At 35.6% G+C, this 22114-nt stretch overlaps 1 protein-coding gene across 6 annotated transcripts in view; it reads left to right on the top strand.

The window, feature by feature from the left end:
* LOC123673941 (otoferlin-like) overlaps positions 1-22114 on the top strand; it is a 218658-nt gene that overhangs the window by 21296 nt on the left and 175248 nt on the right. For all 6 annotated transcript variants that reach the window (XM_045608715.1, XM_045608718.1, XM_045608716.1 and 3 more), the window contains exon 2: positions 12874-12932. In XM_045608715.1, coding sequence (XP_045464671.1) covers positions 12874-12932 — 59 coding nt within the window. The remainder of the gene's footprint in view (positions 1-12873; positions 12933-22114) is intronic.

Raw genomic sequence — 22114 nt, 5'->3', positions numbered from 1 at the left:
CTTTTTCTTGAATCTGGAGAATCGAATATATACTTGATCATAAATTCTCAAAACAATGATTGATTCAACATTCATCAATGATTCCAATGAATTATTGGATAATAATATTAATTCATATATCTGAGACAAAAATATTCAGTCTGATTTATTTATCAGAGCACATTGCAAACACATGTACAATGGAATTGGAATCAAGTGTTACCAAGGCAGAACATAATTGCCTGATTCTCGTATATTTAAATTTATGTATTTTAAAAATTGGCCACAGCAGCTCAGTTGTCAAATTCAGTGGAAGAAGAATCTCGGGATTTTTACTGTTTTCACGAATATATTCCATGCTTGGAAAGGAATTCTTTCAATTTCGACTTCAATTTTGGATTTTTTTTATATTGGGCCCAGTTAACCGAAAATTTCGAGTTCCCTTACAGAGAATCATATAATTTCGTCCCAATATGTGGACATAGAAAAAAAAGTTTAAAGCAGAAGGGTGAAGAAAAAATTTGTCAAATGTCGCTGACTATTCAGATAATATAATGCATAAATTTAATGCGGCTAGCTAGAAAGAGGTAGAGTTGAACCTATATCTAATAATATATCAAACTGCAACATAACTATGTATAAAAATGCAAAATATATAAGTGTTTCATATGTATATAATCATATATTCAATAGATCTACGTATGTTCTTGGAAAGCGTGAAGGTACCTACTATCGAGCCTACTTCGCAAAATGTACCTACATAAAAAACCAGTATGGATCAATTTTTTTGATAGTCTTAGCCGGAAAAGATTCAAATCAAACTTATTCCTCCTTAGAATACATCAATTGAATGAATATAGCTTTTGGCTAAAGAAATCGCACAAGTTTTTCATCATGAATGCTCCACTCAAGTTCGATTTCTGAAAAACAACCAGTTGCCTTCAGTGAAATTCGAAGCCTAGTATATACAATTAAAAGTCTGGCTTATCTAACCAGAAAGTTGTTTCCTTATTGAATGCTTCCTGTTCGAAATGAGTTATCTTATACTTCCACCTCAAGTTTGCGTTGTACGAATTGTTCAACATGGGAAGTTCACTTATCGATCTCCAAAATGAAAGACGCCACAAAAAATTCTCGATTTAGAAAAGTAGCTTGACTGAATTCGGCTTTCAACATTTCGTTTATTATAAGGTATAAAGGAAATGAAGAATGCTATGAAGTTTTTTCATTAGGACTTCAAAAGTTACTCCTAGAAGTTTTATTTTTCTCTGTCAATCTTTTTTTAGCGATTCGTTGAATGACAATATTCAAGTTATGTTTGTTAGGCTAAATCAAATGATTTATTGAAGATTAGAAGACCTAATGAATTGAATTAATTCAAATCTACGGTTTCGAGTTTATGGCCGAAACTAATTCTACTAAGATTTCTAATAGGACTTCTTATATGATTTTCTGAGATTTAATATCTTCGAATCGAATATCGCATTCGAAATCTGTTAGGATAAGTCTTTATTATAATAAAAATTGCTAATTCTTAATTATTATATTAATTCGACTATAACTGAAAATTTTTTTATACATATAATATCATGAATCATTTAATAGTATCTTTCAAAAGAGTTTTGACATTTTCAATTGAAACATTTTTTTTAATTTCTCTGATTTTGAATGAACGGGGTTGAATTTAGATTTGAATATGAATTGATTCTGCACAATTTGTAATTGTCCATTTCGAAATGTTATCATGAAGAAGTTTTGCTAGTATTAGTAGCGGTGAAGAACATTTCAAAGGCCAATTGGTTACAATCATTCACCCTGTGAGATATTAATAGTATTTCCAAACGTACAGGGTGTTTCTCTTCAGCGGAGCACTGGATTTTGTGGATAGAAAAATTGAAAATTGACCCATCAAAACGATAGTAGTTTTCACAGGTTATCCAAATATGTTATTGGAAAAACTATCGAACCAAAACGTGAAAAGTTATTGAGAAAAAAACCCTGTTTCCAAAAACAAATTTATTCACAAATTTGACTGGTTTTCAAAATAAGAAGGCCTTTAGGAAATTCCTCACCAGTTGTTTCTTCATTTGAACTTCCGAACGAAAATTTTTGTTCTTCAAAATATACTTCATAATATTTTTTCATGTTATGTGAATGCTCAATCGATTGTGATTTTGACATAAATGTAGCTCAAGACATGTTTTCCATTATCTCAAACTGAAATTTCCTTTCCAATTCTCGAAATATGCAGTATGTTAGGGTTTTAAATATTCTGAAAATTTCTTCCTGAAACGATTATAAAGCTACATTTAGGTGGGTGGATATTGTTCTAATCGATATCGTCGTGCAATTGAAACTTTCAACTTATATCGAAGAGGTTTTTACAACAGAATTTCCTTCATTCGTGTTTTATAGCCTACGTTAATCATTACTAAAACAAATAAAATAAAAAGAAGTAATTTCCACTATGTTATTTAATTGTTAGCAACAATTGTTTCACCACACTGTGGCTTCATCAGGCTACATTTCTGAACTGATAAGAGTACAAAGGTTTTCGGAATCTTATATAGGAACAAAATTGACACAAAAATATTCGAAAGGGTATAAATTACAAAGTTATATTGGACACTTTACCGTCTGGGATTTCCAAACTATCGGAAGAAATTCAATAAAGGGGATGAGTTTACATCCGTTTGTTCGTTCAACAGAATATTTTGGGTATTATACCTGTTAATTTCTAGGGATTCTAAGAGTGTTAGTCTTAAGCTCTTGTTTTCTAAATGAAGAATTTTAAAGTTATTATTGAAGGTATGGTCCCATCTTTCAATAAAAGGATAAAGGAACACCAAAAGAGTTATACATCTGATAGTTCGTTTTCAACCTACGCGAATCACTTCAAAGAATGGGACCATACCTTCAATAATAACTTTAAAATTCTTCATTTAGAAAACAAGAGCTTAAGACTAACACTCTTAGAATCCCTAGAAATTAACAGGTATAATACCCAAAATTTTCTGTTGAACGAACAAACGGATGTAAACTCATCCCCTTTATTGAATTTCTTCCGATAGTTTGGAAATCCCAGACGGTAAAGTGTCCAATATAACTTTGTAATTTATACCCTTTCGAATATTTTTGTGTCAATTTTGTTCCTATATGAGATTCCGAAAACCTTTGTACTCTTATCAGTTCAGAAATGTAGCCTGATGAAGCCACAGTGTGGTGAAACAATTGTTGCTAACAATTAAATAACATAGTGGAAATTACTTCTTTTTATTTTATTTATAATGAATTTCCGCCAAGTAAGGACCGAATCCATTAAAAAAAAATTACTAAAACAGTAATAGTTATTTATAATACAAGTGCAGAAGGCATTGATATTCTTCCACGAGTTCAAAATTCAAAAACTCGCCACTTCGTGGCTCGTTTTTGAATGAACGAGTGGTAGAATGAGCCTTCTGTACGAGTATTATACATTATTTTCTCTAATTCATGGCATTTTTATTGAAATTAATTAAATATTTCCATAAATATCATGTGGTGATTTTTGCATTGAAAAATGTTGGTTGGCAGAACTGATTTCTTCAAGGCAAATTGATGAATTGACAGATAAAGCCGTGGGGGAAAGTTCCGAGTACCAACATATATTAATAAAATATAACCATGAAAACTGTGCGTTTCTGATATATTCTCGCACGATTTTGTTCTACATGATGTGGAAGAATGAAAGGAATAACCACAGAATTAGAGAAAATATTTATATAGGTAGTTTTACAACTGAAATTGGAAAGTTTCAGCGCAATAATGACTTTGAAATTCAAAGATTCGACGTGAAACAACATTAATTTGAATATCATTCATCATATTCATGTTTCAAGTTCTTAAGCTTTCAGAATTGACGAAAATTGCGCCAGAATAACTTATTTATGAATTTTAATGAAAGGACAAGTTACGATGCAGGGGGGAAGTGCTCGGTTGTTAAGATTCTGTTCTTTGTTCACCGTCTTGAAAGTTGGATCCTCGTGAAATTAATCCCTCATTTCGTTGACTTCTCTCGAGATGTTTTTCCGCCATATTCATTCTCTGAAATAGAATTTCTCTTACTTCTTACATATATTAGAAAAGTTACACTCCGATTCAATAACTCACTCTGACTTCTTGACAAGATAATCATGCCTTAGCTAACATGAAACGATAACATCTGCAAGATATCGAATATTATCCTAAATTGGAGGTTCAAATGTAAACGGGAAATTCCTTGGATAATTTTAGAAAAAAATGTCCCTTGAAACATGGGCCCGCAAACGCTTTACTTACGAGATACAGGGTGTTTCTTGTAGTCCTTTTTTATACGACTATAAAGGGTGTTTTTTAGAGCTATAGAACTTTAAATTGCAATTAAACAACAATAGATTATTCGATTGACATGAATTTTATTTATCCGCAAGATAATCTTGTGGCATTACATTTTAAATATGATTTCTGGCATATGACCGCCACGGCTGGCTCGGATGTAGTACAATCTGGACGTCCGATTTTTGATGACTTTTTCCAACATTTGTGGCCGTATATCGGCAATAACACGGCGAATGTTCTCTTCCAAATGGTCAAGGGTTTCTGGCTCATCCGCTTGGACCAATGACTTTACATAGCCCTACAGAAAGTAGTCTAGCGGTGTTGAATCACAAGATCTTGTAGGTCAATTCACAGGTCCAAAACGTGAAATTAGGCGGTCACCAAACGTGTCTTTCAATAAATCGATTGTGGCTCGAGCTGTGTGACATGTTGCGCCGTCTTGTTGGAACCACAGCTCCTGGACATCATGGTTGTTCAATTCAGGAATGAAAAAGTTAGTAATCATGGCTCTATACCGTTCACCATTGACTGCAACGTTCTGGCCATCATCGTTTTTGAAGAAGTACGGACCAATGATTCCACCAGCCCATAAAGCGCACCAAACAGTCAGTTTTTCTGGATGTAACGGTGTTTCGACATACACTTGAGGATTAGCTTCACTCCAAATGCGGCAGTTTTGTTTGTTGACGTAGCCGTTCAACCAGAAGTGCGCTTCATCGCTAAACAAAATAAAATGGAAGTAGTGCGCGATATGTATTCCACACAGAACCATTATTTTCGAAATAAAATTGCACTATTTGCAAGCGTTGTTCAGGCGTGAGTCTATTCATGATGAATTGCCAAAACAAACTGAGAATAAATCACTCGACAGCTGTTAAATCGGTCGCCATCTTGAACAGTAAAGCCATTTTAAAGTTATATACCTCGAAAAAAAACACCCGTTACATATGAGTTGATCGAATCTTTATAAATCGTTGCTACAGATCGATAAAATAAACACCAAAGGCAATAATTTACGTATTTATCAGCTTACCAACTGGATTTTCATGATAATTTGATATCATACGACAAAACTATAAGGAACAAAAAGTTGAGTATCGAATCACCGTTTATATTCACATTTCTTCAAACTGCCAATGATTCAAAAAAAAAAAAAAAAATCGGTGTAAAAAAAGGGAACAATATCAACTTTGCATTCAAAATTGGCATATCATGTGTTGTATACTCTAATTTACAGTGTCTATGCCAAATTTCATTTGAATATCTTCTGAAGTGCAGAAGCTTGCAAAAAAAAATTCAACACCCAGTATCTCGAAAACAAAGCGTTTGAGGGTCCATGTTTATGGACTTTTTTTCTTGAAATTATCTGAGGAATCTCTCATTTTCTTTTGTTGTGCTCTAGTCTCAGTCAGTTGTATGAAAAATTCTAATGAGAAAAATTCAATCTGTAATTCGAAGAATAATTACAAATATTTAGTTTTTTTCAGATGTTCCTAGGATATCTTATACATTCTTAATATCGATTTCAAAATTATAATGAATATTCAACCGATCGAGCACATTCTATCTTCCACTTTCCATTATGTACTTCTTATGTTATTTGATCATAATTAAAAACGTTTTCAGTTTCTTCGATACTGGTGACGTACAAAATATTCTGCTTGAAATGGATATAAATAAATAATAATATTTCTTTGTACCATGGTGTTCAAATACGGAACTATTACCTGTTGGCAATAAAATTCGAATTTTATTTTTTTATATCTTTGAGAAGAAACCTCTAAGAAATTTTTTCTTTATTGAAGTTGCCGTTCGAAGCTGAGTTATAAATAATAAACAAAAACCCACTAACTAACTAACTTTCATTAAATTGTTGGTATTTTTGGGGTACCCAAAACACCCTCCTAGCTGCACTAGTGGTTGGTATTATGATATCTTATAGCATCTGCAAGTATTGTTCCCCTTTTAATTTGCCATCAATTAATAAAGGTCCTACAATATAATTTGCCAAAAAAAAAACTACTGCATAAATTCATATTTTATGATATTGGGTCCTTAATGACACAGTAAAATGTTTATTTACTCGAAACCTTCATCTCGCTACTATTCTAAGAAAATGAGAATTCTGTATTTTCCAGAATTTTTCTCTCATAATCTCACAAATTACATTTGTCTGATACAATCTCCACGGAAATTTTCTTGGTTTTAATTTCGTGTTAATCTTTACTTCTAGACTTTAAAAAGTTAAAAAGCGGGAAACTTTTAATATTTGCTCCAACTATCTCATATCGGGTATATCATGACTGTTTCCATAAAAAATTTCATCTCTACTGGGGAGAAAGAAAATTATAATTGGACGTTGATTTTCTAATTTTCGAATTTAATTATGAAGGAACTGGGTCATAGCGGAAATATCAAAACAAGTATGCGGACCTGGGCTGTTATATTTGCTGATATATATCGCATGTATAAATGAAACTAGGTAAGGAGAGAATCGATATTTCAGACCGCAAATTGGTGGAAAGTTAATGAATGAGGGTGGAATCCCATTAAAATTACCAGTCACTTGTTGTGTCTGACGTAAATACACTGCTCCACAAAAGTTAAGGCAGTTCAGGAGATTCATAGACCGATTCAAAAGATACCAGCAATTTTTTAAATATGAAAGATCTAAATGTTTGGTCACTTATCTGAATGATTTTTAGATTCATTGATTTCACAGTTTCAGTTGAAAATTTATTTTTAGTATTCGCAGTACAAAATCAGTTCACTACAAAAATTGAGAAAGTAAAGTTCGCCAAATAAAGGGTGTTTTTTTTAGAGCTATAGAACTTTAAATTGCAATAAAAAAACGATGGATTATTCGATTGACATGAATTTCATTTATCCGCAAGATACTCTTGTGGCATTACATTTTGAATATGATTTCTGGCATATGACCACCACGGTTGGCTCGGGTGTAGTCTAATCTGGACGTCCAATTTTCGATGACTTTTTCCAACATTCGTGGCCGTATATCGGCAATAACACGGCGAATGTTGTCTTCCAAATGGTAAAGGGTTTGTGGCTTATCCGCATAGACCAATGACTTTACATTGCCCCACAGAAAGTAGTCTAGCGGTGTTAAATCACAAGATCTTGGAGGCCAATTCACATCGTCATCATCCAAAACGTGAAATTAGGCGGTCACCAAACGTGTCTTTCAATAAATCGATTGTGGCACGAGCTGTGTGACATGTTGCGCCGTTTTGTTGGAACCACAGATCTTGAACATCATTGTTCAATTCAGAAATGAAAAAGTTAGTAATCATGGCTCTATACCGATCACCATTGACTGTAACGTTCATCATAGTTTTGGAAGAAGTACGGACCAATGATTCCACCAGCCCATTAAGCGCACCAAACAGTCAGTTTTTCTGGATGTAACGGTGTTTCGACATACACTTGAGGATTAGCTTCACTCCAAATGCGGCAGTTTTGTTTGTTGACGTAGCCATTCAACCAGAAGTGCGCTTTATCGCTAAACAAAATAAAATGGACGTAGTGCGCGATACGTATTCCGCACAGAACCATTATTTTCGAAATAAAATTACACTATTTGCAAGCGTTCTTCAGGCGTGAGTCTATTCATGATGAATTGCCTAACCAAACTGAGAATAAATCACTTGACAGCTGTCAAATCGGTCGCTATCTCGAACAGTAATGCCAACTTAAAGTTATATACCTCGAAAAAGAACACCCGTCAAAACAATAATTGCTCCAAAATTCTTAGAAACGCAAACAAGAAGAAAGTGCCTTAAAAAAGGGAAGAAATTATCGGATGAGGATCAAAAAACCAATATAAGAAAATGAATATTACATTTCTCATAAATGAACATTTGGTGGACAAGAATCGGCAACTTTTGAAACGGTCACAAAATTTTTGTGAAGCAGTATATAATAATTATGTAGAACAATACAATCGTATACAGTATTCAAATGCCGCTCAATTATTTCAGTTTACACCTCGAATTGGCAAGGTACTACAGAGAATCTACATTTTCGTATAATTGGGTGGATTTCTGTGATATGTCAAACCACCCCACCAATTGTTCTGGCTCAGCCGATTAAAGGGACTGATTAATGTCGTGCTGTAATTTCAATCGAATATTGATCAGGACCACGATATCAGATACCTGTTAGCTTAATTAGCAATGAAGATGATGGAATAAAATTCCCCAAATCACTAGCAAAATGTTTCGTATGTTTTGAAGTATGGATCTGTGTTCTGTTGATTTTGTAACGATGTCTGTACTTTTCGAGATATCAAAGCTTTCAAACAATAGGATTTCATATAACGGGTGTTTTTTCGAGGTATATAACTTTAAGTAGGCAATACTGTTCAAGATGGCGACCGATTTAACAGCTGTCAAGTGATTTATTCTCAGTTTAGTTTGGCAAGTCATCATGCATAGACTCACGCCTGAACAACGCTCGCAAATAGTCCAATTTTATTTCGAAAATAATGGTTCTGTGCGGAATACGTATCGCGCACTACGTCCATTTTATTTTGTTTAGCGATGAAGCGCACTTCTGGTTGAATGGCTACGTCAACAAACAAAACTGCCGCATTTGGAGTGAAGCTAATCCTCAAGTGTATGTCGAAACACCGTTGCATCCAGAAAAACTGACTGTTTGGTGCGCTTTATGGGCTGGGGGAATCATTGGTCCGTACTTCTTCAAAAACGATGATGGCCAGAATGTTACAGTCAATGGTGATCGGTATAGTGCCATGATTACTAACTTTTTCATTCCTGAATTGAACAACCATGATGTCCAGGAGCTGTAGTTCCAACAAGACGGCGCAACATGTCACACAGCTCGTGCCACAATCGATTTATTGAAAGACACGTTTGGTGACCGCCTAATTTCACGTTTTGGACCTGGAAGATCTTGTGATTTGACACCGCTAGACTACTTTCTGTGGGGCTATGTAAAGTCATTGGTCTATGCGGATAAGCCACAAACTCTTGACCATTTGGAAGACAACATTCGGCGTGTTATTGCCGATATATGGCTCAAATATTGGAAAAAGTCATCGAAAATTGGACTACATCCGAGCCAGCCGTGGCGGTCATATGCCAGAAATCATATTTAAAATGTAATGCCACAAGATTATCTTGCGGAAAAATAAAATTCATGTCAATCGAATAATCCATCGTTGTTTTATTGCAATTTAAAGTTCTATAGCTCTAAAAAAAACACCCTTTACAACTGACAAATTCGATTCTGTCCGTCCGTCGTGAATATGCTATCTCTAAAAAAAAAAACTAGAAACTTAAAATTTCCTGAATTGGTCCTGATTTCGCAATGAGTTATCTCGTTTGAGTTAGTTAATGCTCAAAATCTGACTGAGTGTGCCATAAATATGGGAATTATAACTGCTGAAGTTGGAATTCGAATGCGATAAATTTTATGTTTAGATGTAGAATACTAATTCCATTGAAAATTCGAACAGAATATTTCGAGAAAAATTTAACTGCAGATTGGAGCTCGGCTTCTAGTTCCAAAGTTCTAATGAACAATGTCTGGGATGGCTTCAAGGAGGCTACATCCTCACTTACACAAGTTTCTTGTCCAAAGCATATTTTACGTGGGCGAGTGATTGCAAGGCTTGCGTTACCAAGTGATCCGGAGTTTCTTCCTTCTTCTCATCTGCATTCGTCGTTTTTTGCTAGAATCATTCTCATGATTCACCTTTTTACTGTTTGTATCCTAAATGGGCAATAAATAAATAAACAATAAATAAATGATGCGAAAATGCCATGTAAAGAATTCATCGAGGAGGTGTAGCATATTCTCGCTGAGATCCAGATACTTTTTGGATCTCACAGTGTCTATGTTTTGAATAATCTTTTTGAAACGACTTCCCCACAGTGTTTCTCTATCAGTTTTTCCTTCTCCAGAAACTCTTTTTCGTAGGCCTATTCCACAAAAAGGTACAAGGCCTATTCAAGAAGTTACTGCTCCTTTTCTGGAAAGTGTGTTGGTCTCTTCATTTCCTTTAATTCCCTAGTGATCTGGAACCCAAATTGAAAACACCTTGTTATTCTTGCCTATTTCATTGAGTTCTCTTCGGAACTTTGAAACCATCTTAGAATAAATGATATGTGAGCTTAATGCTTTGATTGAAGCCAGACTTTGAGAATGTATCGCTATATTACATTTCTAAGAGTTTCTTACTGATTTCCACCCATCTTTCTGCAGCAAATATCTCTGCCTTAAAGATACTTAGGCAGCGGCCTAACGATAGTGATCATTTGGTGCCAGTCCCCGTCTTGGTTTTAAAACCATCTGTGTACCATTTAATGGTATTCTTTTTGAGAACTGGGTTTGTGCACTATCCCAAATCCCAGTTGTGGACATCATCTCCCAATCTTTTTTCTATTTTGTATCGAAGGGAAGGTTTTCTTGATTTTAGTTTTCTTTATCATCTCACAGGGAAAATTTCACTTATGGTATGTAATTGGTCAGGGAGGACCAGTATCTCTGATTCCTGATTTCCTCGTTCCCTGTCCCTTCCCTGGAAAGTCTTAGAATGATCCCATTGGCTTCTCTATCTATCATCTGTAATGATCTTCAATGCCCTAGTTTTTCTCATATCTCCAGTGATGCAAACACAGGTTAACCTCGAGGGCTCTACTCTGTCTGTTTTGTCATGTCAGACTATTGTCCCATAAGTTATTATCTGTTTCACAATCATGACGTACTTAAGCTGGCAGACTTCTATACGCCATCAAGGCCTTTGAACTTTGTCAGCAGTAACCTCAATATTCTTGTTCAAGGGTTTTTCCCTGAAATGTGATTTAAGATTTCCATTCTATGATGCCTCCAACTAGAGAGGGGAATTTCATAGGTCATGGTCAAATTACAATTATGACGTAATTGTCAATATATGCGAATCCCTACCCCATTCTCGATTCCTATGAAATACTAACACAGACTTCAAGTGATATACCTAGACCGAATAATTTCAAACACGTCAACTTGTACCCTCCTTCCCTCAATGCGATTATGCATTATTCAATTGACTGCATCATATCTACTTTATTCCATAATAAAGGATTTTTACTCTGTTCCTTGTGTTGAGTTTCTACACCATCCAGACAGACACTGTCCAACAATAAATCCCTGCTATTGTAAATCAGCAGCAAATCACAGAAAAAGGACCGTAATTGAAAAATGAAAATTTCATATTCCTGCGAAATTTTTGGACGTTCTTCATAGAAAAAAGGAATTATAACAGATATCCTGAACCTTACCTTGAAAGTTTCTAGCACATACCGTTCCAGATACCGTACATGATGGCCAGTCAGACAGAATTGATATTGGCCTTGAGTACGTCATAAGTATATGTCGAACCGAATATGACAACTCCAGGTTCAGAAGACCAACATTACATATTATAGCTCGCTGATCTTCTAGAACAAGCCCGCAATCATCCATTTTCCATTCGTTCTTTTCAAATCACCTTTTTTCTACGGATTATTTTCCTCGCAATGAAGCCTATTGCTTACTGTGCAGCAGAAGGTACCATAGTAATCTTGAACATACACCTGAATGTTTTCTCTCACGCAGAAAATGTTTTCAGATGTGACAGAGAAAATCCATCTGTAACGTTTGATGGACAGAGCGATTAGCATTCGGGACACATTCATTGGAGAGAAATGTTCGTTATTTGTTTCATTCTCCAGTTTGTCTTCTCATTTCTTGGAGCTTCGAAAAAAAAAAGATTTAAGAGTCAGTGACATAATTCGGGTTTGAGACTCCGTAATTACAAGATAAACATGAAAATCTGATAGGGACGTGAAGACTTTTCATCTATTCCAACTCCATATTCTGTGTTGTTAAAATTATTTCTCAGGAACATAAATGATTTTGATGAGAATAAATGTAAAAACTGAAGGGATATCCGTTTTTATAGATGTTAATTGAGTCTACTGGATGAAGGTAATTCAATATATTATCAAAAAATTTTCAACATAGTGTTTTTTCTCCTTCACAATATAAAATATCCTAATAGTGTTTTCGGTTTTTTTGTGTTAGAATACAATTCCAATTCAAATTCTGTGAATTCATACTAGAGAAATAGTTACTTGCCCTTCGTTTAAAATTCTCCAATTGCAATTTTTGTGAAATGATGGATATAAAAGTTGAAAGTTGGTAAATCAATTAATAACTCTCATGAATATTTGCATGTTCAAAGATTTCAAATGAGACGCCAAATGATTCAACAATCTGATTCCCTGACATAATGAAGAATGTTCGAAACTATGAGTCTGACGTTTAGGAACCAGAAGCACCTGTGAATTTCGTGTTCTGTGATATTACGAACTACAAAGTTTTTATGTTACAAATGTTCCTAAAATTAAATTCATTGCTTCTTAGGTTATTATTATCCTCTTTCAAATATGTGCATTATCATTAGTTATTATTGTAGTTTTTACTGAAAGATCTACTTAAAGGTGTATAAATGAATTAAATCGAATATTTTTTCAGGTGTATCTCACATCATCAGATTAGAAGACACTGGATCAGAATTATATATTGTTGATCAGGTAAGTTGACAGTTTTCTGTGAGTTATCAAGAACCTTCTAGTATGATTCAACTTTGGATTATTCATTTCATTGGAAATTCTCTTGGTAGAACTCGAGAACAGAATACAATATACCTCATTTCCATGTTTCATGTGTACACATATTACTTATTCATAATTTCAGAATGAGCATTTGAACTCACATATATAACTATGGCTCTATTGTGTTCATTTCATTATCAGAAATATAGAACACTAGAGCAGAAACAGAATATCGCAAAAAAAAACTCATACCTCAGTGAAAACAAATCAGACCGATTCAAAATTTTGGGTGAATGTGTATGATAACAATATCAAGCTGGGTTGGTTCAGATTCAGATCCAAATGTCCAAAGTTTGTTAATGAGCCCCACTGTGAATTCCGAAAATATGGCCATTTGAAATTTTGCATTCCTGATAATTTCTAAATTACGAATCGAAACGAAATGTTGCATTTAGGAGTAGAATAACGACAATAATTTCATTATTCGTGCTAGCTTCATGATGATCTCGTTAGCAGAACCGTAGAAAAATTAATGTGTATAACGAAAATATTCATATTATTTTTCGATATAAAGGGTGTTTTTTTTACAGCTATAAAAATTTAAATTGCAATGAAACAACGATGGTTAATTCGATTGACATGAATTTTATTTATCCGCAAGATAATCCTCTGGCATTACATTTTAAATATGATTTCTGGCATATGACCGCCACGGCTGGTTCGGATGTAGTCCAATCTGGACGTCCAATTTTCGATGACTTTTTCCAACATTTGTGGCCGTATATTGGCAATAACACGGTGAATGTTTTCTTCCAAATGGTCAAAGGTTTGTGGCTTATCCGCATAGACAAATGACTTTTCATAGCCCCACAGAAAGTAGTCTAGCGGTGTTAAATCACAAGATCTTGAAGGCCAATTCACAGGTCCAAAACGTGAAATTAGGCGGTCACCAAACGTGTCTTTCAATAAATCGATTGTGGCACGAGCTGTGTGACATGTTGCGCCGTCTTGTTGGAACCACAGCTCCTGGACATCATGGTTGTTCAATTCAGGAATGAAAAAGTTAGTAATCATGGCTCTATACCGATCACCATTGACTGTATAGTTCAGGCCATCATCGTTTTTTAAGAGGTACGGACCAATAATTCCACCAGCCCATAAAGCGCACCAAACAGTCAGTTTTTCTGGATGTAACGGTGTTTCGACATACACTCGAGGATTAGCTTCACTCCAAATGCGGCAGTTTTGTTTGTTGACGTAGCCATTCAACCAGAAGTGCGCTTCATCGCTAAACAAAATAAAATGGACGTAGTGCGCGATACGTATTCCGCACAGAACCATTATTTTCGAAATAAAATTGCACTATTTGCAACCGTTGTTCAGGCGTGAGTCTATTCATGATGAATTGCCAAACCAAACTGAGAATAAATCACTTGACAGCTGTTAAATCGGTCGCCATCTTGAACAGTAATGCCAACTTAAAGTTATATACCTCGAAAAAAAAAACACCCGTTACTATCTGAAAATTCCTTTTAAATTAATTTTCTATGCTTCTGATGACACGATCACATGCATAATTTGAACTAGCTCGAATCTGTTTCCACTGAAATAATGAGTGTTTTTTATATTGGTTCATATTGCTTGACTCACGCGATGGAAATTTTTCGCATGTAATTAGAAATTGTTAATATATGTATATGTACTTACACACCGATCGGATCTGTTGCCACTGAAATATTCAATTTTTCTTCCGATATAATGATAATAATAAATTGCCTTTATTAAAAAAGAGAAAAATACATATCAAGAGGCGAAGTTTAGCATAGCTACTTTTACTCAACCTCTTTGAAAAAATAAAAATTTGTAATAACAAAAAATAAAAAAGTACAATTCTTGAGAATAATACGACAAACTGAACATAAAATTTCATTCTGTTGAAAACATCAGGAAAAAAATATATCTACTCATATTACATATGCAAACTTATTCACCCTGCAATTGCAACAGCAATTTTTTCAAATTTTGTTTTAAGAACATTTCTGAGCATGTTTTATATCCTAAAGGAACTGAGTTATAAACAGTGATTGCGTTGTAAGTGAAACCTCGACTTGAAACGGAAAGACGGAATCTTGGCAAACCTAGAGTATAAGAATGGCGTATAAAGGGTCTTTTTTTTAGAGCTATAGAACTTTAAATTGCAATAAAATAACGGTGGATTATTCGATTAACATGAATTTTATTTATCCGCAAGATAATCTTGTGGAATTACATTTTAAATATGATTTCTAGCATATGACCGCCACGGCTGGCTCGGATGTTGTCCAATCTGGACATCCAATTTTCGATGACTTTTTCCAACATTTGTGGCCGTATATCGGCTATAACACGACGAATGTTGTTTTCCAAATGGTCAAGGGTTTGTGGCTTATCCGCATAGACCAATGACTTTACATAGCCCCACAGGAAGTAGTCTAGCGGTGTTAAATCACAAGATCACAAGAAATTAGGCGGTCACCAAACGTGTCTCTCAATAAATCGATTGTGGCACGAGCTGTGTGACATGTTGCGCCGTCTTGTTGGAACCACAGCTCCTGGACATCATGGTTGTTCAATTCGGGAATGAAAAAGTTAGTAATCATGGCTCTATATCGATCACCATTGATTGTAACGTTCTGGCCATCATCGTTTTTGAAGAAGTACGGACCAATGATTCCACCAGCCCATAAATCGCACCAAACAGTCAGTTTTTCTGGATGTAACGGTGTTTCGACATACACTTGAGGATTAGCTTCACTCCAAATGCGGCAGTTTTGTTTGTTGACGTAGCCATTCAACCAGAAGTGCGCTTCATCGCTAAACAAAATAAAATGGACGTAGTGCGCGATACGTATTCCGCACAGAATCATTATTTTTGAAATAAAATTGCACTTTTTGCAAGCGTTGTTCAGGCGTGAGTCTATTCATGATGAATTGCCAAACCAAATTGAGAACAAATCACTTGACAGCTGTTAAATCGGTCGCCATCTTGAACAGTAACGACAACTTGAAGTTATAATATACCTCGAAAAAATACACCCGATACAACGTTCATGCCAACCTCCCCTGTACATGAGTCTCTCCTTAAGGTAGGGTGGAGCAGAGATCGTAAGGACACGAAAAACCAGCGAGCTTAAATGATATTTATACAAGTTACCCACCCTGAGCCATCCAAGTTCATTTATTTTGGCTGATACTCTATCATATTTACGGAGGCCGAAAATAAATCTGCAGCAGTAGTTTTGGATCAGCTGAAGACGATTTTTTGTTGTCTGAATCAAAAAAGGATAACACAAAACAAGGCTGTAATTCAGAATTGACATAACTAGGGTTTCACATAACTTCTCCCTCAACTGAAAATCAATTATTTTCCTATGACTTTAGAGATTTCTCAAGACAAAGTAAGATTTTTTGACCAATAGCGATATGTACTCCTCAAAATGCAGCCTACAGTCAAAAATAACTACCAGATTTCTAACACTGGGGGAGATCTTCAAATTCTGATCCCTAATCTTGAGTCCCATGTCAATATCCCCGCCATCCCCAGTCAGTCCACTCGAAAGACCATATAGCAGCATTTTTCAGGGTTAAGAAAGAGATTATGGCTTCTTGAATATAAATCCAAGGAAGCAAGATCGGCATTGATGAGCAAAGACGCATCTCGAAATTCATTTGGGTTATAGGAAAAGTATAACTGTGTGTCATCCGCAAAATACTGCACAGAGACATGCTCAACTGAAGATTGTATATCAAAACCATGTATAAGATATAAAATTGGGCCAAGTACCGACCCCTGCGGCACACCCGTCTTCACCTCTGAAGCAACAGACAACTCACCATCTAGTTCAACCCTCTGCCAACGATTATTTAGATGAGAACGAAAGAAATCTACTGCAATAGGTTCAAAACCAATGAAATCGAGCTAAGCGATCATAAGAGAGTGAACGATCGTGTCGAAAGCCTTCGAGTAATTGAGCAGTACAACTGAAGTATCACAACCCTTATCCTGGGAGAAGATGATATCATCTGTAAGTTTTAACAGAGCAGTCATAGGACTGAAACCCTTACGGAAACCCGACTGACTACAAGGAATTATTTCCCTCTCAACAACATATTCATATACCTGCTTTGCCACAACTTTTTCGAGTAACTTTGACTTAATCTTCAACTCCCAGTGTTCCCAATTTGCCGACGATACCAAATTCTTCGGTAACCCCAACGTGGCAGCTCATCTGATTCAGGAAGACATGGAGAAATTGAACCGTTGGTGCCAGGAGTGGAGGTTGCCTCTGAACTGCGAGAAGTGTGTTGTTCTGCACTTGGGTGCTCGCAATCCCCGTCATCAGAACTATATAAACAACAACCCCATCGCTACTTGTAGTAGTCATGCTGACCTTGGTGTAATTGTGTCAGAGAATCTAAGCTGATCCGACCATATACTTCAAGCGGTAAACAAGGCCAAAAGAACTTTATTCATGGTTCAGAAAGCTTTTGGTAGATGTGATCCCTCCACCTGTGCTATCTTTTACAAACTTTACGTGAGACCCATACTGGAGTTTGCTTGCCCTGTGTGGGGTGCATCATTGAGGAGAGACTCGGCATTGTTGGAGAGCGTCCAGCGACGGGCAACTCGTTTGCCCTACGGCATCTTACGTCCCAGTTATGGTGAAAGACTGTCCATCATGAATCTGTCCACGTTTGATGACAGGAGGCTGCGTGGTGATCTCATCATAACTTTTCGAGCTCTCCACAATTTTTTTGGAGTTGACCTCAGTGGTCTCTTCAAGTTGAACCTGGACGACCGTCTGCGAGGTCACGCTTTCAAGTTGAGGAAGTCTCAAGACATCTCAAAGACAGTACTTCATCACAAACCGCGTGTTTACCGTTTGGAACTCTTTACCTTCATCGGGGGTGAACTCAGTTTCTGTGAACTCTTTCAAAAACAACTATGACACCTGGTTTCGTCGCGAGTGAGTGCTACTTGTGGAGCTGTGAATTACTTTTTTTTTTGTAATGCATTTTTTTTTAAGTTTCGGTGCATTTTTTCATATATTCAATTTTTGTGAGTTTGTAGGCTTGGCCTTAACTCTTCACCTTGTAATAATAATAATAATGGGTAAGATGCTCATCGGCCGCAGCTCGTTGAACGAAACCGGGTTTTTTCTTGGGAATTGGTTTAATAATTGAATGTCGCCAAAGATAAGGAAAAAACCGACTTCTAAACAACAATTCACGATATGAGCAAGATAAAGAGCAATGACTGGTGAACCAGTGACGGCTCGTCAGGGTCGGCCGGGCCGACCCAAAAATTATCGGGAAATAGAAAAAAATTCTAGATATTCAATTCATTCAAACTCAATCGGAGTTATCGATTTCGATATCCAAATTTCCTCGGTAATTAATATTTCCACTCAGAACAGGAAAATATAACTTATACCGGCCAATATTTTCTTTCGGACCCACCTAATATTCGATTTCCAAAGCATCCAGCGTTGTTATTCCCTTTCATAAATTGTAACAAACCACAATCGTAAATGGTTTTCGTAACATCACCCCAAACAGGTTATTCCAGAATTGTACGTAACACCGTAACATTAGGTCTGAAATGTAACACAAATGTTACAATTATACAATTGCAACCCCTGGAATGTCACTGAAAGCATCTCATCACGTTAGGTCGGCCAAGAGCCGATGGCGGAACCAGCGCTACCGAGAGCGCTACGTAAAGGAAAAGATACTACGACATACGCCCAGAATACGAACACTCAATAGAACGGCACAACAACTCGATGTAAGGTCGCTTCCCAATACACAGGGTCGGCTGGCCGGTTATCCTATTGCAGAGCGTCAAGCAGCAACTTTTCACAGTTTATTTCAAATATTTGATAATTAAATGAATGGTTAATTTATGTATTTATTTATATTTTTATTAAATTATGAGATATTATGTCTTAATCAGAAAAGAACTTATTTATGCCGTTCGATAGTAGCTATTGATTTTCAGATCATGAAAATATAATTAATATATTCAAATGAATGGTTAATTATGGGATATTACGTCTTAATCAGAAAAGAACTTATTTATGCCGTTCGATAGTAGTTAGGTATTGATTTTCTGATCATGAAAATATAATTAATATATTCCTAACTTTGAAAACATCCTGATTTTAAAAGTTCTGTAATTTCGAGGGAAAAAATTCGCGAGGAAATAAATAATTCTGCGTGCTTTTCTTGGGAAATAGACGAAACAACGGATGTTAAATGTTTTTGTCAGATGTCAGTAATTTTCCGCTTCGTTCGAGAAGGTAAAATATCCGAACGATTTTGGGGTTTTTTCGATGTTAGTAAAGGTCGAACCGCGAATGATATTTTCAATACCTTGTTGGACAATTTTAAAAATTTCAATTTAGCGACTAAATAAGTAGGTCAAACATATGACGGGGCAGCTGTGATGGCGGGGGAAATTAATGGGTTACAAGCGCGAATAAAAACAATTGCTCCTCAAGCACTATTCACGCACTGTTATGCACATAAATTGAATTTAGTGTTACAAGATTCGACCAAGAAAATCAATGGGTGTCGCGTGTTTTTTTCGAATCTTTCAGGATTTTCGTCGTTTTTCACTAAATCGAGTAAACGCTCTAATATTCTAGACGAAATTTGCAAAAAAGATTACCCTCTAGCTCGGAAACTCGTTGGAATTTCAAATCTCGCGCTGTAAAAACAATATTCGATAAGAGAGAAGAATTAATTGAAGTTTTTGATCATATCAGCGACAATTTAGATGAATGGGATGATATTACAATACGTGAAGCTACCGGTCTGAAGAAAATGTTGAATGATTTCGAATTTTTGTTCAATCTCCACTCTTTTAATTTGATTTTTACATACACAGATCCCGTTTTTTCTATAATCCAGCATAAGTTATCAGATATAACTTATTGCAACGCCAGAATCACTTCTTTATTATCGACTCTGAAAAAATTTCGCACAAAAGATGAGTATTTCATTCGCTTATATTCAGAAGTAGAAAAACTGCCAGAAGTAATGCCACCGAGTGCTAGACGTCGAAAACGTAAAATAGATTCCGAAATTCAGCTCACGGATAATTCCTCAATGAAACGTCTTTTTTGTGAAATTCTGGATTTAATTATAACTCAAATTGAAATAAGGTTTAAAGACATTTCATCACTTCATTTTTTGGAACTAATGAATTTTAATGAATTTGATATATACGTTCGTAATTTTCCGGAGTGTGGCCGACCCACATTTTGAGGGCACGAGCCGTCACTGTGGTGAACACAATTTTAACATTTTAGCAGAAATACTACTTCTTGAACAAAACAGCATTGTTGAGAGTTTCCGGTGCAGTCGTGCAAAGTTTTTTAACCTTACTTTTATAAGAGCTTTTTCCTGAGTCCTTTTTTACAGCTTTGGGCCATATTCCTCTTAGTCAAAATACTCTATATAATTGAATAAATTTATGAATGTTAATGACTTGAAATATTCTTTTGAGTTTCCTGAAAAATTGTGCTACATTATATCGTTATCCCCCCCTTCACTGTCGAGATCAAGACGGGGTTAACATCGTTCCTTTAAGATTTTGCATACTTTTGAAATTGAATGAATTATTCAAGCTATCCATCAATTAAAGCTACGCATCATCGTGTTCATAATTCATACTGTAAATGGAAGCATAACATTGTGAACGCGCAGATGAAACGAAAATAACGATATTCGAGGAAGGAAAACACTTTTCGTATAGATCAGTGAACGCGAATACAGCAAAAAGGAAGGAAATGAAAGATTGATGAATCGCCATCGTGATGAAATGGAATGTGCTATGCTGAAAAATGGAGGGAAATCTTCAGATTTCTGGATCACTGCGCCAGTTAACTTTGTACGGCAGGCATATCCTTTATAAATCGAAGTATGCTCGCATCTAAAGTGAATCTTTATATTATGGACACCCCTGTTAAAGTCTACTTCACGTATTTCAAGTTATGACTAATAGTAGGATTTCCATTTCATTTCATATTATTTTGATGGAAATACTACCCTTTACAAGGGCGTAGATCTTTTTTCTTCTTGGGGGGTGAGCGAAAGAAATTTTTCTGTAATGTGAGAAAGGTTTGATAACGAAGTTTGAACTGAAAATTACTCGAAAAGTTAGCATTTTTTGAACACCGACACGATAGTTCTTACTTTATACGGGGATTCATAAATTGGAGGTACCAAGAAAAATGAGGAATTCCTTGAATAATAACTTTAAGAATAGAATGTCCTATACAAAGGTTCTCAAACATTTTTTTTTCGAGATACAAGGTTTTTCTTGTAGTCCTATTTTTCTGTGATGCTCATAACAGTTTATCGAATATTTCTTAATCCTCTCGACAGATTGGGTAAATAAGTAACGGGTATTTTTTTTCGATGTATATAACATAAAGTTGGTATTACTGTTCAAGATGACTACCGATTTAACAGCTGTCAAGTGATTTATTCTCAGTTTGGTTTGGCAATTCATCATGAATAGACTCACGCCTGAACACCGCTTGCAAATAGCGCAATTTTATTTCGAAAAAAATAGTTCTGTGCGGAATACGTATCGCGCACTACGTCCATTTTATTTTGTTTAGCGATGAAGCGCACTTCTCGTTTAATGGCTACGTCAACAAACAAAACTGCCGCATTTGAAGTGAAGCTAATTTCACGTTTTGGACCTGTGAATTGGCCTCCAAGATCTTGTGATTCAACACCGCTAGACTACTTTCTGTGGGGATATGTAAAGTCATTGGTCTATGCGGATAAGCCACAAACTCTTGACCATTTGGAAGACAAAATTCGCCGTGTTATTGCCAATATACGGCCAAAAATGTTGGAAAAGTCATCGAAAATTGGACGTCCAGATTGGACTACATCCGAACCAGCCATGGCGGTCATATGCCAGAAATCATATTTAAAATGTAATGCCACAAGATTATCTTGCGGATAAATAAAATTCATGTCAATCGAATAATCCATCGTTGTTTTATTGCAATTTAAAGTTCTATATCTCTAAAAAAACCACCCCTTACAACAACTTATAATTAATTATTTATTCATCACAGCTTACTGGATCTTATAAT

The sequence above is a fragment of the Harmonia axyridis genome, chromosome 2 (assembly GCF_914767665.1).
Source record: "Harmonia axyridis chromosome 2, icHarAxyr1.1, whole genome shotgun sequence".
Lineage (NCBI taxonomy): Eukaryota > Metazoa > Arthropoda > Insecta > Coleoptera > Coccinellidae > Harmonia > Harmonia axyridis.
Note: the sequence above shows the minus strand (reverse complement) of the source record. Positions and strands in the feature narration are given on the sequence as shown.